This window comes from Procambarus clarkii, chromosome 34 (assembly GCF_040958095.1).
Source record: "Procambarus clarkii isolate CNS0578487 chromosome 34, FALCON_Pclarkii_2.0, whole genome shotgun sequence".
Lineage (NCBI taxonomy): Eukaryota > Metazoa > Arthropoda > Malacostraca > Decapoda > Cambaridae > Procambarus > Procambarus clarkii.
The window spans coordinates 30,788,836-30,812,950 of NC_091183.1; the positions used below are offsets into that span (position 1 = coordinate 30,788,836).

Here is a 24,115-nt window from a genome sequence, read left to right on the forward strand (position 1 = left end):
TCTGTGTTTGTTCCAGCTGCGATTGTCCTCCTGCGTTTGCCAGCCCGAGTTCGTATCTCTTCCATGATTTCCCTATGAGTGAGAGAGAGAGAGAGAGAGAGAGAGAGAGAGAGAGAGAGAGAGAGAGAGAGAGAGAGAGAGAGAGAGAGAGAGAGAGAGAGAGAGAGAGAGAGAGAGAGAGAGAGAGAGAGAGAGAGGAGGTGTGTGAGTGTATGGGGGGGAGGGGGAAAGTGGAAGTGAGGGGGGGGGGATGGTGAGGGGGGATTAGTGCAAGAGGGTTCAGAGAGAGGTTGTGTGTGTGTGTGTGCGTGTGTGTGTGTGTTTTGAGTGCGGGGGTGTTTGTTTATAGGGGGAGGGGCAGGGGGGTGTCTTGGGACAGTGTAAGGCGTGGGAAGGTGTGGGGGAAGGATGGGTGAGCGGTCACCAGGGTAGCATGTGTCAAGCCCCGTACCCAAGTGAGCCACACGGAGTTGTATATTTGAGATATTGAAACCTACTTTAAATTAATTATTTTAAGTCACTCTGTACACCATATTGATGACCTAGAGAGGGGTACCTACCATCAGCTCACCCCAAGCAAGCACGCCTAGTTGAGTTTGAAGAGATGTCCTTATGACGGGGTTGGTCGCCTGTCCTCTCCTCTCCCTGGTATCAATGTTGTCTCCATGTGATACTGGTTGTCTCCACGTGCTCCTGGTATAACATTCGTTCCTATCTTCCTCACTGGTCGTCAGCCATTATGTGCCCTTATATACGATCCTAAACGGTGCACACACTTCGGGGGATCAATTACTATGTATGCTACAATCCGCTTCACAACACATCACTCAGCAAGCAAATCGTAGGTCCTGGCTAGGCTGGGTGGCTAGACTGACCCTTCGGTACACACTGATCTTGCCACTCGACCTTATTTTTGCTTTCTTAATTTCTCTACCGCTGTAGGAGCTCACTATATACTTGATCACTGCGTTTGCGTACACTCCTGTGACAAAAACTATGTTTCTTGTCTCTGTAACCTTTCAATGTCTCAAGATAATTGATGTTATTCGCGGACCGGACACCACGTGTGACTCTCTCCAGACAGGCGAACGAACTGTGTGTGTGTGTACTCACCTAATTGTGCTTGAGGGGGGGTTGAATTCTGGCTCTTTGGTCCCGCCTCTCAACTGTCAATCAACTGATGTACAGATTCCTGAGCCTACTGGGCCCTATCATATCTACATTTGAACCTATGTATAGAGTCAGCCTCCACCACATCACTGCCTAATGCATTCCATCTATTAACTACTCTGACACTGAAAAAAGTTCTTTCTAAGTTCTTTCTTTCTGAAAAAGTTATTTCTAAAACTTCTTTCAAATGAGCCCTCCTCCCTTTGGCTCATTTGGGTACTCAGTTTCCATCTGTTTCCCTTTGTTCGCATACCACCCGTGTTAAATAGTTTATATTTATCTACCCTGTCAATTCCTCTGAGAATTTTGTAGGTAGAGATCATGTCTACTCTTACTCTTCTGTCTTCCAGTGTTGTGAGGTGCATTTCACGCAGCCTTTCCTCGTAACTCATGCCTCTTAGTTCTGGGACTTGCCTAGTGGCATACCTCTGAACTCTTTCCTGTTTCGTCTTATGCTTGATAAGGTACGGGCTCCATGAATGGGCTGCATACTCTAGGATTGGTCTTACATATGCTGTGTACAAGGTTCTGAATGATTCCTTAGACAGGTTCCTGAAGGCTGTTCTGATGTTAGCCAACCTCGCATATGCCGCAGATGAAATTCTTTTTATGTGAGCTTCAGAAGACAGGTTTGGTGTGATACCAACTCCTAGATCTTTCTCTCTGTCCGTTTCATGAAGTACATCATTTCCCATTCGGTATCCTGTGTCTGGTCACCTGTTTCCACCGCCTAGTTTCATGACCTTGCATTTAATCGGGTTGAACTTTTGTAGCCATTTGTTGGACCGTTCATTCAGTCTGTCTAGGTCATTTTGTAGCCTCCTACTATCATCCTCTGTTTTAATCCTCCTCATAATTTTTGCATTATCAGCAAACAAGGACAGCAACAATTCTATACCCTCTGGGAGATCATTTACATAATCAGAAACAGTATAGGTTTTTACCCTTTTACCCCTACCCTTTTCTCTCTCTATCTCTCTGTCTCTTTCACTGTGTCTTTCCTCCTCTTGTCTCTCTACTGCTCTCTCTTTCTATCTCTCTCTCTCTCTCTCTCTCTCTCTCTCTCTCTCTCTCTCTCTCTCTCTCTCTCTCTCTCTCTCTCTCTCTCTCTCTCTCTCTCTCTCTCTCTCTCTCTCTCTCTCTCTCTCTCTCTCTCTCTCCCTCTCCCTTTCTGTCTCTGTTTCTCTCCTCAATCTGCCTCTCACCTTAGGTCTCTCTCTCTCCCTTTATTTCGCTCCACTCTCTGTCTGTCTGTCTCTCTAACTCTCTCTCATCCTCTCTCTGCCTCCTTCCTTCTGTCTCCTATCTCTCTTTCTCTCTTACTTTCTATCTCTCCCTATCTGTCTGTCTGTTTCTCTCTCTCTCTAGATATAATATAGATAATTATACCAAATAATCTCAATAATTAATAATTATCATTAACGTTTTAAAAACCGTTGCTCTAAAATGTGATATCATAAAATTACAAAAATGTTTGACATAAATGTTATGGGCTCAAGTTTTCTATAAACGTTATGGCATCCCGTTTTATAATCGTTTTTAATCTCAAAATCTCAAAAAATCTCAATCTCAAAAAACGTATAAAACGTGTTTTAAGGGGCTAGGTGCACAATTTATCAACCTTTCTCAAACACTCAGTTTTGTTGTGCATAATATACTTGATAAATGTTCCAGTTTTCCCTAATGGATCAATATTATAACAAGAATAGGAAAACAAATAAAAAATATATATTAACAAATGTTGAAAATTTCATATTAACTAAACTAATAAAAAAATTTATCCAATTTTTATTTTATTCATTATGGGTTCAGGATGGCATATAACGTTCATTTTTATTGCTTTGAAAAATATAGTTTGAGAATATAGTTTACTGTAAAAAAAATAGACAATGTGGTTTTCAAAATATGCAACAAATTAGATATAAAACATTTATAACTCCCAAAGTTATGGGTTTATGAATAAACGACAGCAGTGAAACCATAGAACTAAGAACGTTGCACATAATATGTAAAAATGGTGATAATCGCTCTGAAACTGAAATTTGTGTGTTGTCTTAAAGATGAAAATCCTGTTCATACAGAAAAATTAAATAAACATTCGCGACAATTAATATAGGAGTTTTAATTTAGGACATATCTTGTAATTTTTATGAAATATTGCTTAGCATTCGTACTCGAATATGTGAAAGTTGTGGGTAAATATGTGGCGAAATGAAATCAAGAAAAAATAACCACTTAAAAAACAACATATAGGGATAATTCGGCCAAAAAAATTAAGACACAAGTTCTGCCATCTGTGGCTGAATAACATGTTGATCAATTTCGTTCTAACTTTACATACTTATTGATGGGTAGACATTCTCTAAGATGTATAAACCACAACAAAATCAGATGAGAAATAAAGGAGAAAAAAAATTGGTGTACGTTAGAAATATTGTCATTGTGCAATGTATTTGTATGATACATAATAAAATACAGATATATAATACAACATACTTACTCTTTATTATTTGTGTGAAATTTTGCCCTCCATGTGGCAATCAGCAATCCTAGAAGAGACCAGCTGCATATCCACTTTGTGGACCTTAGGGAGCCGGTCGGCCGAGCGGACAGCACGCTGGACTTGTTATCCTGTGGTCCCGGGTTCGATCCCGGGCGCCGGCAAGACACAATGGGCAGAGTTTCTTTCACCCTATGTCCCTGTTACCTAGCAGTAAAATAGGTACCTGGGTGTTAGTCAGCTGTCACGGGCTGCTTCCTGGGGGTGGAGTCCTGGTCGAGGACCGGGCCGCGAGGACAGTAAAAAGCCCCGAAATCATCTCAAGATTACTGTTACGGCCCTCTCGGGTCGCAACTGAGTTCGTACTCTGATGTTATTAGAGGAAGTTGTATCCGGCCCCAAGCCAGTAGTGGCTTTCAAGGGATGAGATCCGTGACGCAAGTAACTTAAAGGGGAAGGGAAATAAAGTTAAGAACTTAAGACTATAATTGTTTCCATCACCAATAAATAATATAATAAAAGAGTGCACAGGGGGAGGGGTATTAACACTGTACAGGGGAAATACACAATCGTCTTCTCCTGAAGACTCTGGATCCAAACTCTCGGTGCCAAGTCCTCGGTGCTTTCGTGGCCTCACAACGAATCCTTTGAGAAGCTGAGTCTACCCTGGCCACAGGTCAGCCAAAACACAGTTCCACTGGGGGCACCGCCGTGGAGGCCGTCAACCACAAGTCCAGCAGGTCTGCTGGCAGGTTCCGGATCAGCAACGCTGGTCAGGCCACTCCACGAGCGATACTAGGGTAGCGCCCTAGTCAGGAGCCTCGTGTGATACCACAAATCACTCTCCTGTCCACAATACCCCAGTGGTTAATCGTCTCCAGCAGTCGGTCCCGGGTACGACGATCCTTTCAACTGCCACTTCACTGGCAGGGTAACACCACAGTGTTCTTCCGGGAGACGACTCACAGCTGCTGCAGCAAAGCACAAGGTATGGAGACGGCTGCCTTGGGTAGACTGACTCAACTTCCCTTACAGCAGTCCCAGGTCGACTCTGTAAGCAGACACGTCATCAATAACAGGGACACACTAAAGCACCTCACTTACAGGCTCAGACACAAACGCCCGACATATCCACTCCATAGATGGCGCTGTTGTCTGAGCACCACCTCACCAGAGGTCAGCAGCGGCTGTGTTGGGCGCTGAACAGGACTGGAAACTGGCTCTCGTAGCCAGTACACGTCGTCCTCACCAGGTGTCGTCGTCCGCTTGGAGGGGGTTTCGGGAGCTGACCCACAGATGGCGTGGTCGTCACTGCTCCTTGCTCGGACGCTGGATCCGGGTCCGTAACACCTCCCCACCAAAAGGAATTTGGTTTGGGTTTCTAAAAGGAAAAACACAAGCCAAATTAGTACGTGGACACCACTCCACACAGATTCACGTACACTATTAACTGGAACGGCGAGGCTGTCTTGTCCACAGAGCTGTCCTACTGGGCAACTCCGGCACAATGGGAACTTGCAGATAGAAGGCAATGACCTGCCTGACGTAATCTGCCATCCTTCCACTGCGATGTCAAGCAGGGGGCTAATCTCACATCTCTCGAGTAAGGATCGGTGTAGACACGATGTGGGGCGACTCGACACTTCCTTGTGTCGTGGCACCGATGATGGCTGGTCACAGACGGTATTTCTAGTACCGGTCTGGCGGTCCTTCAGGGAGTCGGGCACCTGGAATACAGGGGTCTGATAATTTAGAGTGACAGCGACAGCGGGTAAAACAGTACTTACAGCATACTCCTCTACTAGGTCCACACCTAGTCCCAACGGGGCTGTTTGTACATTGAAGATGGCATTCGCTCTGCCACCGTCAGGTCGACCAACGTTCCGCATAATGCTGCATTGAGGCTCAGCTATCACGCGGGGGGTGTCAACCTGTCGGAAACAGTCACTCATATTATCGTATCGCGTACCCCCTGTATCTACCATCACCTTCCAGGTCCCGTCTTCGACTGCAACACCCACAGTGCACGTCTCTAATCCCTGGGATCTCTTCACGATGTTCAAGGGAGCCATCATCCTTCGGGTCGTCCACTGATCCCTACTGAGAACACACGTAAGAATAAAAAATACCGCTAGGAAACATTTGGTTACCTTAGGGATAAGCTTCCTGAGCCTGTCATGTCCATAGCAGGCTATATCCATTAGCCTAGTTTGGACCAAAGAGGGCACTAAAACCTTCGCACATACCTCACATACCTCTGACGTCTGGGGAATCTCTGGCCGGTTCAATGAACGCTGTAGCTTGCCATACCGCAAGTACACATCCGCCTTCGCTCCAGACTCGTTGGTATCCGTGGGTGCCTGCCCACAAGGCCTCTCTTCTTGCTCAGGTACTTCTGCCATCGTAACCTCATGTTCCTTGTCGAGAGAATTAGGAGACTCTGCTAGAATATTGTTGACTCTGTTGTCAATCTGTAGGCGAGAGGAAGGATTAAACATACCTAAATCCGGGTCTGTCTTTACCTGGACATTACCACTGCCTGTTGTTACCTCAGACCTTACTGTTCCGGCCGACTCGTCCACGATCTTGGGATGATTGGTGCTCCAATCCGATACCAAGTCGTTGGCTAGTACCACGTCAATCCCAGCCACAGGGAGGGTATCGACTACTGCCAACACACATGTGCCGCTGAAGTAAGGCGAGTCGAGATGTACCGGCACTAAGGGGGCGATGTACTGCGTCCTAGGAAACCCAACCAGGACAACCTCTGGTCTCCCATCCACACTTACTCGCTCGGGTAACGAGTTCTTCACGATCAGGGACTGGGCTGCTCCACTATCTCTGAGCACTACGAATGACTTACCAGTATGATCACTCGATACATACCCGCTTGAAGTGTGAGGGGCGAACAAACTTGGTCCTTCCTGCGTCGTCGTCGACTGGCTTCCTGCTGGTGGTGTAACACAGCTCATCAACATCACCTCCCGTCGTGCGCCACCACCTCTTCTGCCTCGGCACATAGCAGCTACATGCCCTTTCTGCCCACAAGTCCAGCACACCATATTCCTCCTTGGACTCCAGTGTTTCGGACTGCTAGGACTCGTCCTTCGAGGGCTACTTGGGGGCGTCTTCTTAGCATTTCGTGGGACGGGGGTCTCCTCTTCGTCATGAGGTTTATCAAACCGGCGCTGGTAATTCCTCGGGACGTACTTAGCAGACGGCCTATGAGTCAGGATGTATTCCTCAGCCATGGTGGCTGCCGCACTCAAGGTCTCCACCTGCTGTTCCTCTAAGTACGTCTTCAGGTCTCCAGATAAACAATCCTTGAAATCCTCTAGCAGTATGAGCTGCTCGAAGTCTTCTTTGGTCTCCACCTTCCGAGAGGCACACCATTCCTGGAAAAGTCGCTCCTTGATGGTGGCGAATTCGGTGAAAGTGTGCTCTGAGGTCTTTTTCAGGTTTCTGAACTTCTGCCTGTACGCCTCAGGTACCAATTGGTACGCCATGAGCACAACCTTCTTCACCTTGTCATAATCGCCGGAGTCGTCAAGGGATAACGTGGAGTAGGCGATTTGGGCCTTCCCAGTCAAGACTGACTGTATCATGATGGCCCAATTCTCCCTTGGCCACTCCAAAGAGGCAGCAACTTTCTCGAAGGCTGCAAAGAACTTTGACACTTCCTTCTCATGGAATTTGGGGACCATTTTGATGTTTCTTACCGGATCGAAACTACTGGTTTCCGTTGTTGGCCTCCGACCACCGCCTAATCGTAATACTTCTAGTTCATGTTGTCTCTGTCTTTCCTTTTCTTCTCTCTCTCGCTGTTTCTCTTCCCTTTCTCGGTCTTCTCTTTCTCGTTTCTCTTCTCTTTCTCGTTCTTCTCTCTCTCGCTCTCGCTCTTCTCTTTCTCGTTCTTTTTCTCGTTCTTCTCTTTCTCGCTCTCGCTCTTCTCTCTCTCGTCTCTCTTCTCTTTCTCATTCTTTTTCTCGTTCTTCTCTTTCTCACTCTCGCTCTTCTCTTTCTCTTTCTCGTTCTAATTCTAAACGTCGTATCTCTAGTTCTTTTCCTAACCGCTCTCTTTCCATTTCTAATTTCTTATCTTCTCTCTTTCTCGCTTCCTCTTCTCTCTCTTTAGCGATTTCTAGCTTTTTCCATTCTATTTCACGATGGATCTCTAGTTCACGCATCTTCACAGTGAGCACACTTATATTTAGTTCACTCTCATCACTTTCGACATCACTGCTCTTACCTTCCTGTTCAATGGAAGTTATTTCCTTACCTTCCTTTATACTAGGAGTCTCGCCTTCCTGTTTCTCTGCCTTCAAATGCCGGTGAACCTTGGACAAGATTTCCACACGGGAATCACTGGCACGGATCTTGATCTCCAGGTAGGCGCTCACTAGCACAAGTTCCGGTTTGCTCAGATATTTTAATCTGGCAAGACAGTCCTCTCTGTTCAGAAAAACCTGAACCTCATCCACATCATCGATGGTAGCTTTTTCTGCCATTGTCACAGACGGAACACTTAACTAGCACTTAACACCGCTTTCACGTTAGCACTTAACGCACCGAGCACTGTTCTACGCCAATATTGCACTTTATCGCACCTGGCGCCTCCCTTGCCAATATTGCACGTAATTACTTCGGGCACCGCACTACACAATATTGCACTGAATCCCAGCGAACACTTCGCTCTACAATATTGCACTGAATCACGCCGAGCACCGCACTACACAATATTGCACTTAATCGCTTAATCACAGCGAGCACCGCACTGCACAATATCGCACTTAGTCACTCTTGAGCACCGCTTAGGACGTATAACGTCCCAATCATCACACACAGGGGGAATTATATACAGGGATTACGCCACTTCACCACCCCTGTCAAACATACTTAACAAGGGGACGGATCCCGCTGGGGATGCCAATTATGTTACGGCCCTCACGGGTCGCAACTGAGTTCGTACTCTGATGTTATTAGAGGAAGTTGTATCCGGCCCCAAGCCAGTAGTGGCTTTCAAGGGATGAGATCCGTGACGCAAGTAACTTAAAGGGGAAGGGAAATAAAGTTAAGAACTTAAGACTATAATTGTTTCCATCACCAATAAATAATATAATAAAAGAGTGCACAGGGGGAGGGGTATTAACACTGTACAGAGGAAATACACAATGGTCTTCTCCTGAAGACTCTGGATCCAAACTCTCGGTGCCAAGTCCTCGGTGCTTTCGTGGCCTCACAACGAATCCTTTGAGAAGCTGAGTCTACCCTGGCCACAGGTCAGCCAAAACACAGTTCCACTGGGGGCACCGCCGTGGAGGCCGTCAACCACAAGTCCAGCAGGTCTGCTGGCAGGTTCCGGATCAGCAACGCTGGTCAGGCCACTCCACGAGCGATACTAGGGTAGCGCCCTAGTCAGGAGCCTCGTGTGATACCACAAATCACTCTCCTGTCCTCAATACCCCAGTGGTTAATCGTCTCCAGCAGTCGGTCCCGGGTACGACGATCCTTTCAACTGCCACTTCACTGGCAGGGTAACACCACAGTGTTCTTCCGGGAGACGACTCACAGCTGCTGCAGCAAAGCACAAGGTATGGAGACGGTTGCCTTGGGTAGACTGACTCAACTTCCCTTACAGCAGTCCCAGGTCGACTCTGTAAGCAGACACGTCATCAATAACAGGGACACACTAAAGCACCTCACTTACAGGCTCAGACACAAACGCCCGACATATCCACTCCATAGATGGCGCTGTTGTCTGAGCACCACCTCACCAGAGGTCAGCAGCGGCTGTGTTGTGCGCTGAACGGGACTGGAAACTGGCTCTCGTAGCCAGTACACATCGTCCTCACCAGGTGTCGTCGTCCGCTTGGAGGGGGTTTCGGGAGCTGACCCACAGATGGCGTGGTCGTCACTGCTCCGTGCTCGGATGCTGGATCCGGGTCCGTAACAATTACCTCAAGATTTTTTACCTTGGGGCCTGACAGCTGAGTGGACAGCGCTACGGATTTGTAGTCCCGAGGTTCCGGGTTCGATCCCCGGTTGAGGTAGAAACAAAATGAGCAGAGTTTTTATCACCCTGATGCACCTGTTCACCTTATTGTAAATAGGTATCAGGGGGGTTAGACAGCTGCTACGGGCTGCTTCCTGAGGTTGTGTAACAAAAAGGAGACCTGGTCAAGGACAGGGCCGCGGGGACGCTTTGCCCCGAAATTATATAAACTCAAGAAGATAACCCTTCTTACTAATACTCTTCTTCCATGTGAGTCGGACAGTTGCTTGCATCTCCTAATTATTGCATTATCCATGAGTTCCACTAACTAGGAGGTGTTATTGTTTTCATCAGTACTGGTAGCTCACGTTTTTTATTTTTTATTAATTCGTATAAAATCCATTTCTTAACCTATTGGGAGGAAATTTTCACGACACCTATGCCAAATAACTTCAGATATGTTTAATAGTTTTCACTGCATTTCATATATAGATGAATATTTTTGAGCTCCTGGACCCCTAAAGAGTGATTAATACAATGAAATGTCGTTTTTCAAACATTTTTGAAAATGAGAAAATGTTTACTGAGACAGTGTGAGACAAAAACTATTGCACTTGAATTATCTCAACGAATTTAGTTGGTTTATAAATTCTTGCAACTACGGAGAACATATATATCTGCACTGTAAATAATATAAAGCAAAGAAAAGCATTGTTATTAAATATTAATAACTATATAAATTTTAGTGCTTGTGAGGTCAGTACACTCAGGAAAAACCACTTTGGAAACAAATTATGGCACCGTCTTTCCTTCTCTTATCTTATTACTTTTTTGCTAACATTTATATTTTCTGGTCATAATAAAACGAAATTTAAAATTGATCAAAATTTAAGAAGCACAGATTCATATTACTATTTTAAAACCATGAAATTTTCTCTCACGTCAGATGATAAGTGTTTTTTTAATTTAATTGCATTTTTAACGTTTGCAAAAGAAGATACCCATTAAATTATTGACATCAAATTATTAAAATAGAATATGAATGGAATCTCATGACATAAATGTAAAAAATGGGAAGCACTTCAGTCTTAGCTCATTCAGTTACTGAGTTTGTTTGTTTCACTTTTAACGTGAAAACGAAATTATACGTAATTTAATGTATAAAACAAAATTTATTGTTTATGGTAAACTTCCTATCTAATATAATTAACATTTCCTGCAAAACATTTTTCAATTTTCTGGGGATTTTGTTTTTCTGAATACTTCAAAAGTTTATTGCTGGCATATAGTGCGAATAAGAAATACGACCTAAATTTTCAATATGATTTTCCGAATGAAAGACAAATACTAGAACTGCCTATCTGATGTGCCTGGTAATAACCAAGAACAGGCGCAGGATACATAATTCATATAACTATTGAATCATTGGATGAGAGTAAAGTATGCACGACCGCATTATTTTTTATCAAAAAACCTTTAATAATTGTTAAAAAGTCTAAACTGGAAAAACATCAAGGCATAAATTGGAGGCGTTAAAACTAAAGGATTTTAATTGAGAGAATTGATTGAGAATTTAATTGTCCTGCTCAATAAAAGTGAAGAACCTGAAGATGAACTAAAAGTAAAACACAAGGAATGTGGTAGAAAACCGAAAACATGTATAACTTACATTAATGATCAAGCACATTAAATATGTGAATCAGATATATTTCAAGAATATCAAATGCATAATAAATAGCAAAACAATGATTATAATTATCCACAAAAGGAAACTAATAAATATGATAAAATAATTAGATAAATTCATCTTATCATTCAAGAAATGTAAATAAAATTATGGGAAATAATAATGAAACTAATTTTTACTCTCTTACAGATTCGATCCTAGGCCAAGTTTGCTAGTGGCAGCAGAGGGAAACCCAGCTAATAAAATTATACTGAGAGCTAATCCTATGGTTCCTGGGGGAAAAGAGGTTGCGTTCAGGGGCCCCATGACGCAGTTAATGATGTACCTTGCCAAAGCTCTCAACTTTTCGTAAGTTAATTCCAACTCTGTTCATGTTTTGTATTGCTGACTTTTTCATTATATTACACACACACACACACACACACACACACACACACACACACACACACACACACACACACACGTCATATATATATATATATATATATTGTGACGGTAACGCGTTGGTGTTCGGCTGTTTAAGGCTAGGGGTATGGCCTCGTCACATAGTTATAAAAAAAAAATAGAAAAAACTGGAACTTCGTCTGTGGTAAGGTAAGGAGAAGACACACAAAACACAAGTAAACTTTAACAATGAAATTTTAATTACGTTAAATAAATCAAAACATGAATAAAATGCACAAACAAATTCTTATAATAAAATCAATCAATCAAAATAATAAGAATAATTAAATGACACAATGAAAAGTTACGTTAAGGCAAAATAACAAGAAGTGCAATACAAAGTAAATGGGAGGTGTTGGAATATTGGCTTTAAGCCACCACTTCTCTCAGTACACGCTAGCGTCTAGCTGGGAGGAGTGGTGACAACGAGAGCACTGAACATTCTGAGGTCTGAAGTTGGGGCGACCCCAGACATCAAGTAGTATGGGGGGGCGAGTGCAGGTGCAGCCAGACCGGCGACCAATCAGCGGAGCCGGTAGCGATCAACTTGTAGTTTGGTGGTTTGAGTCCGAACAGGTGGCAGGCTGCATACGTTTTGCTCACCCTGGCAAGCCTTGCTGGTGTTGTTGTCATTGTTGGACATGTCTTCCATAGTCGTTTTATATAATTTCGACGACGTAAGTATGGAGGGAAGAGCAGGCTCAATCTCTTGAAGGAGATTATTGTCACAACTCTCCCCCGAAGCCTGCGGTTCTGGAAGAAGTACGTCGTTATGTGGTGGAGTAATGGATGGAGTCGCTTCTACTTCATAAACTCTGGAGAGGGCATCGGCTATGGTGTTGTCAGAACCCTTGATATAGCGGATCTCCAGGTTGAAGTCTTGTAAATACAGAGCCCATCGTAGAAGACGCTGGTTGGTGAATTGGGCTTGATGTAGGAAGCGGAGAGGGTTGTGGTCTGAGAAGATGGTGGTAGACCTGGCGCCTTGTAGGAACGGAGCGAAGTGTTGGAGGTTCAGGACGATGGATAGTAGCTCCTTTTCAATAGTGCTGTAGTTCCTCTGGTGTGGTTTCAGTTTGTAGCTGTAGTAGCTGACAGGTAGAACCTCCTCGCCTCGTTGTTGCATCAGGACACCACCAACGCCGGTACCACTGGCGTCGACATGAAGGACGAAAGGCTTGGTGATATCTGGAGAGGCGAGAATGGGGTTAGAACAGAGGAGGAATTTGAGTTGTTCAAAAGCAACGGTTTGCTGTATGGTCCAATTATACCGTTGCTTGGGACTGGTTAATAGAATTAGAGGTGTGGCGACTGTACTGAAATTCCTCACAAACCTACGGTAGTAAGAGGCAAGACCAAGGAAGCGCAGGAGCTGCTTCCTGGTGGTAGGCTGTGGATACTGTTGGATGGCTTGAGTGTGTGAGTCTAACGGAGCTATGCTGCCACTCCCAATAACATGACCCAGATAACGCACTTTACCTTTCGCGAAAGTGGACTTGCCCAGGTTGATGGTGAGGCCGGCTGTCATGAGCTTTGAGAACAGACGTCGCAGCTGGAGCAGATGTTCACTCCAGGAGTTGGAGGCTACGACGATATCGTCCAGGTAGGCGTATGTGTTATCCAAGCCCTGGATGACACGGTTGACAGCTCTTTGAAAGGTGGCCGGGGCATTACATAGTCCGAAAGGAAGGCGTTCATATCTTAAAAGTCCAAAAGGAGTGATGAAGGCAGATATCTCTTTAGCGCGCTCCGTTAGACACACTTGATAGTACCCCTTAAGCAAGTCCACTTGGGACAAGTACTGGGCACTACCAATGGCATCAAGGATGTCATCTATCCTTGGCAAGGGGTAAGCATCCTTGACAGTGACAGAGTTCAGTTTACGGTAGTCAGTGCACAACCGCACCTTACCTTGGGGTTTGGGCACCAAGATACAGGGTGAGGCCCAGGGGGACTCACAAGGTGTAGCCAGTCCATGATCCAAGAGGTATTGCACCTCAGCACGCATGACTTCCTTCTTGCTCGGGCTGATTCGGTAGAAGGGTTGACGAATCGGCCGGGTGTCGGGGAGCAGTTGGATGTCGTGCTGGGTAACATTACACTCTTGGGGATCATCTCTGAACAACTCTTGATGTTCTCTGAAGATCTTGACGAGAGGTGCACTATGATTATCCTGAAAGTATTTGGGAAGATCATTAAGGATTTCGGAATTAGAAAGCGCTGACTCCTTGTCAGTGCTTTCGGGAGGAGAAGCTGGGAAGGTCTCACTGTGGATGTAGGGTTCTGTGAATGTGGAATAGTTAGTCAAGACAGTGGGAGGAGTACCATTATATTGCTTCAGGAGGTTGACGTGGCACAGCTGGGTCTTCCGCCGCCTATCTGGAGTTTCTATGACGTAGTTGTTGTTGTTTCTGCACTCTTTGACGCAGTAGGGTCCTGAAAATCTGTTTTGTAAAGGTGAACCTGGGATAGGAAAATAGGCAAGGACGAAGTCTCCCGGCTTGAATTTTCTTACTTTGCTGGTCTGGTCGTAATGAGTCTTCATTCTCACCTGGGCTTTCAATAGATTATCATGTGCAAAGCGGTGGACTCTCTCTAGAATGTGTTGAAGGTTTTGAAGAAACTGGGGCACATTCTGATGCTCACTGAAGGTGGCATCTCTGAGAGAGTCTTTGAAAGCCTTAAGAGGAGTACGGCACTTACGGCCGTAGAGCATCTCATAAGGAGATACTCCTAGGGACTCATTGGGGAGACTTCTGAAAATACACATTATTAGGTCAATCTGCTTATCCCAATCCTTTGAGGTTTCACTACAAAACTTTTTCAAGAGTGCTTTGATGGTCTGATGACTACGTTCAAGAGAACCCTGTGAAGCAGGATGATAGGGGCTGGACAATACCTGTTTGATGTTGAACTCCTCCAGTGTCCTTTTGAAGAGATCACTGGTGAAGTTGGTGCCACAGTCACTTTGAATCTCCCTGGGAAATCCGTATTGAGTGAAGATCTTCAATAGATGTTTTATAACCGTAGCAGCCGTGATGTTCTTCACTGGAACTGCTATGGGAAATCTGGTGGTAGGACACAGGATGGTTAGGATGTAGGCGTTACCTGAACTGGTCCGAGGTAAAGGACCAACACAGTCTATTATGAGTCTGTGGAAAGGTTCCGCAGGCACCTGTATGGGAATCAGTGGTGCTCTGGGAATGGAGACGTTCGGTTTGCCTGCCATCTGACATGTATGACACTGTTTTACGTACTGTTTGACGTTATTTACCATACCTGGCCAGTAGTAGTCTTGACGAATCCCATGGTAAGTCTTGTTGAAGCCGTAGTGGGAGAATGCTCCGTGGGCCAGGTGTAGAATAGTGGGCCGCAGGCTGGTGGGAATCACAAGTTGTTCGATGTTGGCCCAATCGTCCTCCTCCTTCAGTTTACTGGGTCTATATCTGCGGTAGAGCAAGTCGTTCTCTAGGAAGAACCCAGGAATACTGTCGGGTTGAGTCTCAGCCTGGAAAAACAATGGTGTTAAAGTAAGATCTTCCCTCTGCAACTTACGGAACTCCAACTTGGTCAGATGCGGGGGTAGTTTCTGAGGGTCTTGAGGGACAGCGGTAGCAGTAGAGTCAGCTGGCTGTGGACGTGCGGCTTGTGCACGGGTGGTCACGAGAACCGGAGGAGAAACTTCATCACTCTCTTGAACCTCTGCTGGAACATACTCAAGAATAGGGTTTATTGGCACAGAGTTACACACCTGGGGTTTGTCCATGACGATCAGGTTGGTCGGTTGCAGGTCTTCTGCCAAGTCGTTGCCTAGGAGAAGTTGCACTCCAGGCATGGGAAAAGGCTTTTCCCTGACGGCGACTTGGACTTCTCCGTTCACGTAGGGACAATCCAGGTGGACTCTGGCGAGAGGGTATGGAGTGGTAGCAGTGAGGTCAGTGATGAAGACTGTTTCCCCGGTGTAGACTATGTTGGGCACAGCCGACTTCAAGATGATCGATTGTAGAGCCGCTGTGTCCCTCAAGATCTTCAATTTGAAACGTCCCTCCGGATTTGAACCGTTGGCAGAGACAGTTCCAGTATACAGGTGGTTACTGAAAAGAGAAAGATCATTAACATCAACACCAACATTCATCACAGGCTTACCGGACTTAGGAGGAGTTGGTTTGGGTCGTTGTTGGTCAGTGGTTCCCTTGTATTGAGACTTACCACACTTGTCTATGGTATGTCCATAGAGTCTACAATACTTGCAGTACAGTTGTGAACCAGCTTGATCGGGGCTCACCTTCTCGTAACTGTACCACGACTTCTTACTGGAGGATGGTTCAGGTGTCAGCCGGTGGATGAGGCTGTAAGTGTCAGCCGACTTAGCACACTTCAGGTAGTCGGTTTCTTCTTTATCTGCTAAGTTGAGGCGGACAGGAGGCGGCACACGTCTCAAGAATTCTTCAACAAGCATCAGGTTGACGAGTTCTGTAAAAGTAGAGACATGTGCTGCTTCCAGCCATTTCATGAAATACCTCCGTTTCGTGTTAGCAAACTCGAGGAAGGTAGTGGTACTTGCCTTCAGGTGGTCACGGAATTTCCTTCTATAACTTTCTGTGGAAAGTAGGTAGGCGTCCAACACTGCTTGTTTCAGAGTGTAGTAGTCATTCTCAGACGCCAAAGTACTGAGTGTGACTGCAGCTCTACCTGTAAGATGGACTCTGAGAAGTGTGGCCCATTGGTCGACAGGCCAACTGAGTTGATTAGCAAGGGTTTCAAAGGTGGTGAAAAACACATCAACTTCTGCTTCTACAAAGGATGGCATTAACTTACTTGCATGTGATATATTAAAACTGACGGGAAGATTGGCAGTAGCTTGTTGGCGTTGAGTGAAGTGGGAAGTTTCCAAGGCGATTTCACGTTGACGACACTCTAGAGCCAGAGTTGCTTGTTGCTTGTCATGTTCGCGTTGCATCTCCAACTCGCGTCGTTTGGTTTCAAGCTGTACTCGTTCCCGCTCCTGGAGTAGTGCAACCTCACGTTCTTGGAGGGCGAGTCCTCGTTCGTGTTCTTCTCTCCTCAAAGCAGCTTCGCGTTCTCTGAGGGTGATTTCTCGTTCTTGTTCTTCCCTCCTCAAAGCAGCTTCGCGTTCTTGTTCTTCCCTCCGTATGGCAGCAGCTCGTTCTTGTTGTTCGAGGGCTTCCCTTTGCTGCTCACGTTCAATCTTGGCCAGCTCTAGTTTGAGTTTCATCGTTGCCAAGTCAGTTTTATCTGCAATATAGTAAGTTTCATGAGTTTCAGAGTCTATCTTACCTTGCTCTAAATAGTAATCCAGCAACAGGTTGTGTAGGTCATTTTTGTTGGCTTGGTAGGGAACTTCTAGTTGATACTCATGTGCAAGAGTTTGTAATTCAGTCCTCTTGGCACGACTTAAAGTCCCTATTTCACCTGCTGGATTTGCACGGAAAGTTTGGAGACGAAACATGGTGAAATTAGCAAATAAAGGTACACGAATATTCAATAGTGAAATGTCAGAAACAGGACAACGTGGCAACTGGTACCTATCCTGTGTGATCTTTAACAATTAACGTTAAGTGAAAGATATTAAATGATTAAATTAAATCAAGGGCGCAGGAAATCTTGTACCCGGTACTCATGTAAGAGAATAAGGGCAAGAAAATCCTACTAACAAATGAAACAAAGTTTCGAAAACAAATGAAACAGTTAAATGCTTCAAAAGTAAAATTGGTAGTCCAAGGATGTAGGCATACCTTGCCAAGTCTCTATAGGACATAAAGCAAGTTTTTCCCACTGAATTTAATATGATACTTACAGAATTAGCGAACTTTTGTGCTCTGAAAAAATAAGCTAATTCCCTACCGTTGTATGTATCATCATCTCTGACTGACGTGTAGGGGTGCGAGGTGTCAACTTGTGACGAGAACTGCTGCTGAGGTCCCAATTCAGCAACTAAAGTTCGAGCTAGAGGAACTATGGCCCTCTTTGTCCTCCTACAGTCAGATTGCAGAAGATTGGGTACTCTCGACCCGGGGCAGACCACAGTACCAGGGTACCAATATGATGATCTGTCAGAATGAGAAATATTCAAGGGACATAGATGGTAAACACGAGTAATAACACGGAGGGAGAGATGACCAATTAAGAGTATGACTGAGGCCTACAGTCACCACGTAATCCAAAGTTGTCTCACCTTCACTATATGTTACTCTCGTAATGCACAATACACCGCACCTTATAAAAAATGAAATTGAATATGAAAAATAGTAAAGCTACGTTAACAAAGTTAAATACGCTTACCATAAATTACCACTTGGCACCAGTACCTGAGTGAAGCTCCTAGGACAGGCCCCCATATAACTTGTGACGGTAACGCGTTGGTGTTCGGCTGTTTAAGGCTAGGGGTATGGCCTCGTCACATAGTTATAAAAAAAAATAGAAAAAACTGGAACTTCGTCTGTGGTAAGGTAAGGAGAAGACACACAAAACACAAGTAAACTTTAACAATGAAATTTTAATTACGTTAAATAAATCAAAACATGAATAAAATGCACAAACAAATTCTTATAATAAAATCAATCAATCAAAATAATAAGAATAATTAAATGACACAATGAAAAGTTACGTTAAGGCAAAATAACAAGAAGTGCAATACAAAGTAAATGGGAGGTGTTTGGAATATTGGCTTAAAGCCACCACTTCTCTCAGTACACGCTAGCGTCTAGCTGGGAGGAGTGGTGACAACGAGAGCACTGAACATTCTGAGGTCTGAAGTTGGGGCGACCCCAGACATCAAGTAGTATGGGGGGGCGAGTGCAGGTGCAGCCAGACCGGCGACCAATCAGCGGAGCCGGTAGCGATCAACTTGTAGTTTGGTGGTTTGAGTCCGAACAGGTGGCAGGCTGCATACGTTTTGCTCACCCTGGCAAGCCTTGCTGGTGTTGTTGTCATTGTTGGACATGTCTTCCATAGTCGTTTTATATAATTTCGACGACGTAAGTATGGAGGGAAGAGCAGGCTCAATCTCTTGAAGGAGATTATTGTCACAATATATATATATATATATATATATATATATATATATATATATATATATATATATATATATATATATATATATATATACATATATATATATATATATGTATATATATATATATATATATATATATATATATATATATATATATATATGTCGTACCTAGTAGCCAGAACTCACTTCTCAGCCTACTATTCAAGGCCCGATTTGCCTAATAAGCCAAGTTTTCCTGAATTAATATATTTACTATAATTTTTTTCTTATGAAATGATAAAGCAACCCTTTTCTCTATGTATGAGGTCAATTTTTTTTTATTGGAGTTAAAATTAAAGTAGATATATGACCGAACCTAACCAACCCTACCTAACCTAACCTAACCTATATATATAGGTAACGTTAGGTTAGGTAGCCAAAAAAAGCTAGGTTAGGTTAGGTTAGGTAGGTTAGGTAGACGAAAAAACATTAATTCATGAAAACTTGGCTTATTAGGCAAATCGGGCCTTGAATAGTAGGCTGAGAAGTGCGTTCTGGCTATTAGGTACGACATATATATATATATATATATATATATATATATATAATATATATATATATATTATATATATAAAAAAGTAAGATTAATAATTCTAAAACGAATTTTCTCTATGTTTCTAATATTTCTTTTCACTGTTGATGGTAACTGAAAAATCAATTCTCAAAAATTCCTTTTTATTTCTAGTCTGACGCGACACTTGAACGCGTTTCGTAAAACTTATTACATTTTCAAAGACTTTAGTTTACACACACACAACTATAACTGAACAGAGTTCAAACAGCTTCGATTTTATACCTGCATTTGGGTGAGTAAAATGTTACAACAGTTTTGGATGAGGTGAAAACAAACTTTCAACACTAGACAGAACACGAAAAATTGGGTATAATATTTTGTAAGGTAAAGGGAAGAATGGAAGTAACTGCAAAGGGCCAATTGGCCCATATTTCTTGATGCTTCTATATTGGTGCGGAGTCTTGAAGTGCGTAGAATATAGATGTGCATTAATTGGCTGTTGATTGCTGGTGTCGACTTCTTAATGTGTAGTGCCTCGCAGATATCAAGCCGCCTGCTATCGCTGTATGTATCGATGATTTCCGTGTTTTTGTTAAGACTTTTCTGGTGTTAGTCTGGTTGTGGGAAGAGATTATATGTTCCTTAATGGAGCCCTGTTGCTTATGCATTGTTAATCGCCTGGAAAGAGATCTTGTTGTCTTGCCAATATACTGAGTTTTTTGAGGCTTACAGTCCCCAAGAGGGCATTTGAAGGCATAGACAACGTTGGTCTCTTTTAAAGCGTTCTGCTTTGTGTCTGGAGAGTTTCTCATGAGTCGGCTGGCCGTTTTTTTGGTTTTCTAGTAAATCGTCAGTTGTATCTTCTGAATTTTGTCTGTAGGGATAACGTTTCTATTAACAATATCTTTCAGGACCCTTTCCTCCGTTTTATGAGCTGTGGAAAAGAAGTTCCTGTAAAATAGTCTAATAGGGGGTACAGGTGTTGTGTTAGTTGTCTCTTCAGAGGTTGCATGGCGTTTCGCTTTTCTTCTTATGATGTCTTCAACGAAACCATTGGAGAAGCCGTTGTTAACTAGGACCTGCCTTACCCTACAGAGTTCTTCGTAGATTTGCTTCCATCCTGAGCTGTGGCTGAGAGCACGGTCGACATAAGCGTTAACAACACTCCTCTTGTACCTGCCTGGGCAGTCACTGTTGGCATTTAGGCACATTCCAATGTTTGTTTCCTTAGTGTAGACTGCAGTGTGGAAACCTCCGGTCCTTTCCATGACTGTTACATCTAGAAAGGGCAGCTTCCCATCCTTCTCCATCTCGTAAGTGAAACACAACACAGAACTCTGCTCAAATGCCTCCTTCAGCTCCTGCAGATGTCTGACATCAGGTACCTGTGTTAAAATGTCGTCAACATACCTGCAGAATATGGCCGGTTTCAAGTTCAAGTCGACTAAGACGTTTTGCTCGATGGCACCCATGTTGAAGTTCGCAAACAGGACACCTAGGGGAGAACCCATGGCGACCCCATCTACTTGCTTATACATGTGCCCATCCGGGCTCGAAAAGGGTGCCTCTTTAGTACAAGCTTGATGTAGTTTCCTTAGAATGTTTTCTGGTATGTCAAGAGGAGTACAGGCCGTATCATGCTACACTCTGTCCGCTATCATCGCTTATGTCAACCGTGCTCTCAGCCACAGCTCAGGATGGAAGCAAGTCGACGAAGAACTCTGTAGGGTAAGGCAGGTCCTAGTGAACAACGGCTTCTCCAATGGTTTCGTTGAAGACATCATAAGAAGGAAAGTGAAACGCCATGCAACCTCTGAAGAGACAACTAACACAACACCTATACCCCCTATTAGACTATTTTACAGGAACTTCTTTTCCACAGCTCATAAAACGGAGGAAAGGGTCCTGAAAGATATTGTTAATAGAAACGTTATCCCTACAGACAAAAATCAGAATTTACAACTGACGATTTACTATAAAACTAAAAAAAACGGCCAGCCTACTCATGAGAAACTCTTCAGACACAAAGCAGAACGCTTTAAATGAGACAAACGTCGTCTATGCCTTCAAATGCCCTCTTGGGGACTGTAAGCCTCAAAAAACTCAGTATATAGGCAAGACAACAACATCTCTTTCCAGGCGTTTAACGATGCATAAGCAACAGGGCAACATATAATCTCTTCCCACAACCAAACCATCACAAGAGAAATCTTAGCAAACAACACAGAAATCATCGATAGATACAGCGATAGCAGGCGGCTTGACATCTGTGAGGAACTACACATCAAGAAGTCAACACCAGCAATCAACAGCCAATTAATGCACAACTACATTCTACCCACTTCAAGACTCCGCTCCAATATAGAAGCATCAAGAAATATCGACCAATAGGCCCTCTGCAATTACTTCCATTCTTACCTTCAATACCCATTGTTTCGTGTTCTGTCTTGTGTTGAAAGTTTGTTTTCACCTCATCCAAAACTGTTGTAACATATCACCTCACCCAAATAAATATATATATGTCATACCTAGTAGCCAGAACTCACTTCTCAGCCTACTATGCAAGGCCAAATTTGCCTAGTAAGCCAAGTTTTCATGAATTAATTGTTTTTCGACTACCTAACCTACCTAACCTAACCTAACCTAACTTTTTCGGCTACCTAACCTAACCTAACCTATAAAGATAGGTTAGGTTAGGTTAGGTAGGGTTGGTTAGGTTTGGTCATATATCTACGTTAATTTAAACTCCAATAAAAAAAAATTGACCTCATACATAATGAAATGGGTAGCTTTATCATTTCATAAGAAAAAAATTAGAGAAAATATATTAATTGAGGAAAACTTGGCTTATTAGGCAAATTTGGTCTTGCATATTAGGCTGAGAAGTGAGTTCTGGCTACTAGGTACGACATATATATATATATATATATATATATATATGAATGAAAACTCACACCCCAGAAGTGACTCGAACCCATACTCCCAGAAGCAACACAACTGGTAACTACAGGGCGCCTTAATCCGCTTGACCATCACGGCCGTCAAAAGGAAGTGATAGCCGAGGCTATTTGAGCCACTTCCCCGACGGCAACTCGGATGGTAATCTTGGGCATAGCATTTCACCAAATCACCTCATTCTTTGGGGCACACGTGAGGAACACAAATGCGAACAAGCCTGAATGGTCCCCAGGACTATATGCGAATGAAAACTCACACCCCAGAAGTGACTCGAACCCATACTCCCAGAAGCAACACAACTGGTAACTACAGGGCGCCTTAATCCGCTTGACCATCACGGCCGTCAAAAGGAAGTGATAGCCGAGGCTATTTGAGCCACTTCCCCGACGGCAACTCGGATGGTAATCTTGGGCATAGCATTTCACCAAATCACCTCATTCTTTGGGGCACACGTGAGGAACACAAATGCGAACAAGCCTGAATGGTCCCCAGGACTATATGCGAATGAAAACTCACACCCCAGAAGTGACTCGAACCCATACTCCCAGAAGCAACACAACTGGTAACTACAGGGCGCCTTAATCCGCTTGACCATCACGGCCGTCAAAAGGAAGTGATAGCCGAGGCTATTTGAGCCACTTCCCCGACGGCAACTCGGATGGTAATCTTGGGCATAGCATTTCACCAAATCACCTCATTCTTTGGGGCACACGTGAGGAACACAAATGCGAACAAGCCTGAATGGTCCCCAGGACTATATGCGAATGAAAACTCACACCCCAGAAGTGACTCGAACCCATACTCCCAGAAGCAACACAACTGGTAACTACAGGGCGCCTTAATCCGCTTGACCATCACGGCCGTCAAAAGGAAGTGATAGCCGAGGCTATTTGAGCCACTTCCCCGACGGCAACTCGGATGGTAATCTTGGGCATAGCATTTCACCAAATCACCTCATTCTTTGGGGCACACGTGAGGAACACAAATGCGAACAAGCCTGAATGGTCCCCAGGACTATATGCGAATGAAAACTCACACCCCAGAAGTGACTCGAACCCATACTCCCAGAAGCAACACAACTGGTAACTACAGGGCGCCTTAATCCGCTTGACCATCACGGCCGTCAAAAGGAAGTGATAGCCGAGGCTATTTGAGCCACTTCCCCGACGGCAACTCGGATGGTAATCTTGGGCATAGCATTTCACCAAATCACCTCATTCTTTGGGGCACACGTGAGGAACAAAAGCGAACAAGCCTGAATGGTCCCCAGGACTATATGCGAATGAAAACTCACACCCCAGAAGTGACTCGAACCCATACTCCCAGAAGCAACACAACTGGTAACTACAGGGCGCCTTAATCCGCTTGACCATCACGGCCGTCAAAAGGAAGTGATAGCCGAGGCTATTTGAGCCACTTCCCCGACGGCAACTCGGATGGTAATCTTGGGCATAGCATTTCACCAAATCACCTCATTCTTTGGGGCACACGTGAGGAACACAAATGCGAACAAGCCTGAATGGTCCCCAGGACTATATGCGAATGAAAACTCACACCCCAGAAGTGACTCGAACCCATACTCCCAGAAGCAACACAACTGGTAACTACAGGGCGCCTTAATCCGCTTGACCATCACGGCCGTCAAAAGGAAGTGATAGCCGAGGCTATTTGAGCCACTTCCCCGACGGCAACTCGGATGGTAATCTTGGGCATAGCATTTCACCAAATCACCTCATTCTTTGGGGCACACGTGAGGAACACAAATGCGAACAAGC

At 44.2% G+C, this 24,115-nt stretch overlaps 1 protein-coding gene across 1 annotated transcript in view; it reads left to right on the forward strand.

Annotated features, from left to right (window-relative positions):
• The window catches only part of LOC123762004 (probable glutamate receptor), a 437,835-nt gene that overhangs the window by 39,463 nt on the left and 374,257 nt on the right, over window positions 1-24,115 (forward strand). The window contains exon 6 of the mRNA XM_069335681.1: window positions 11,539-11,697. Within this exon, the coding sequence (XP_069191782.1) occupies window positions 11,539-11,697 (159 nt within the window). The remainder of the gene's footprint in view (window positions 1-11,538; window positions 11,698-24,115) is intronic.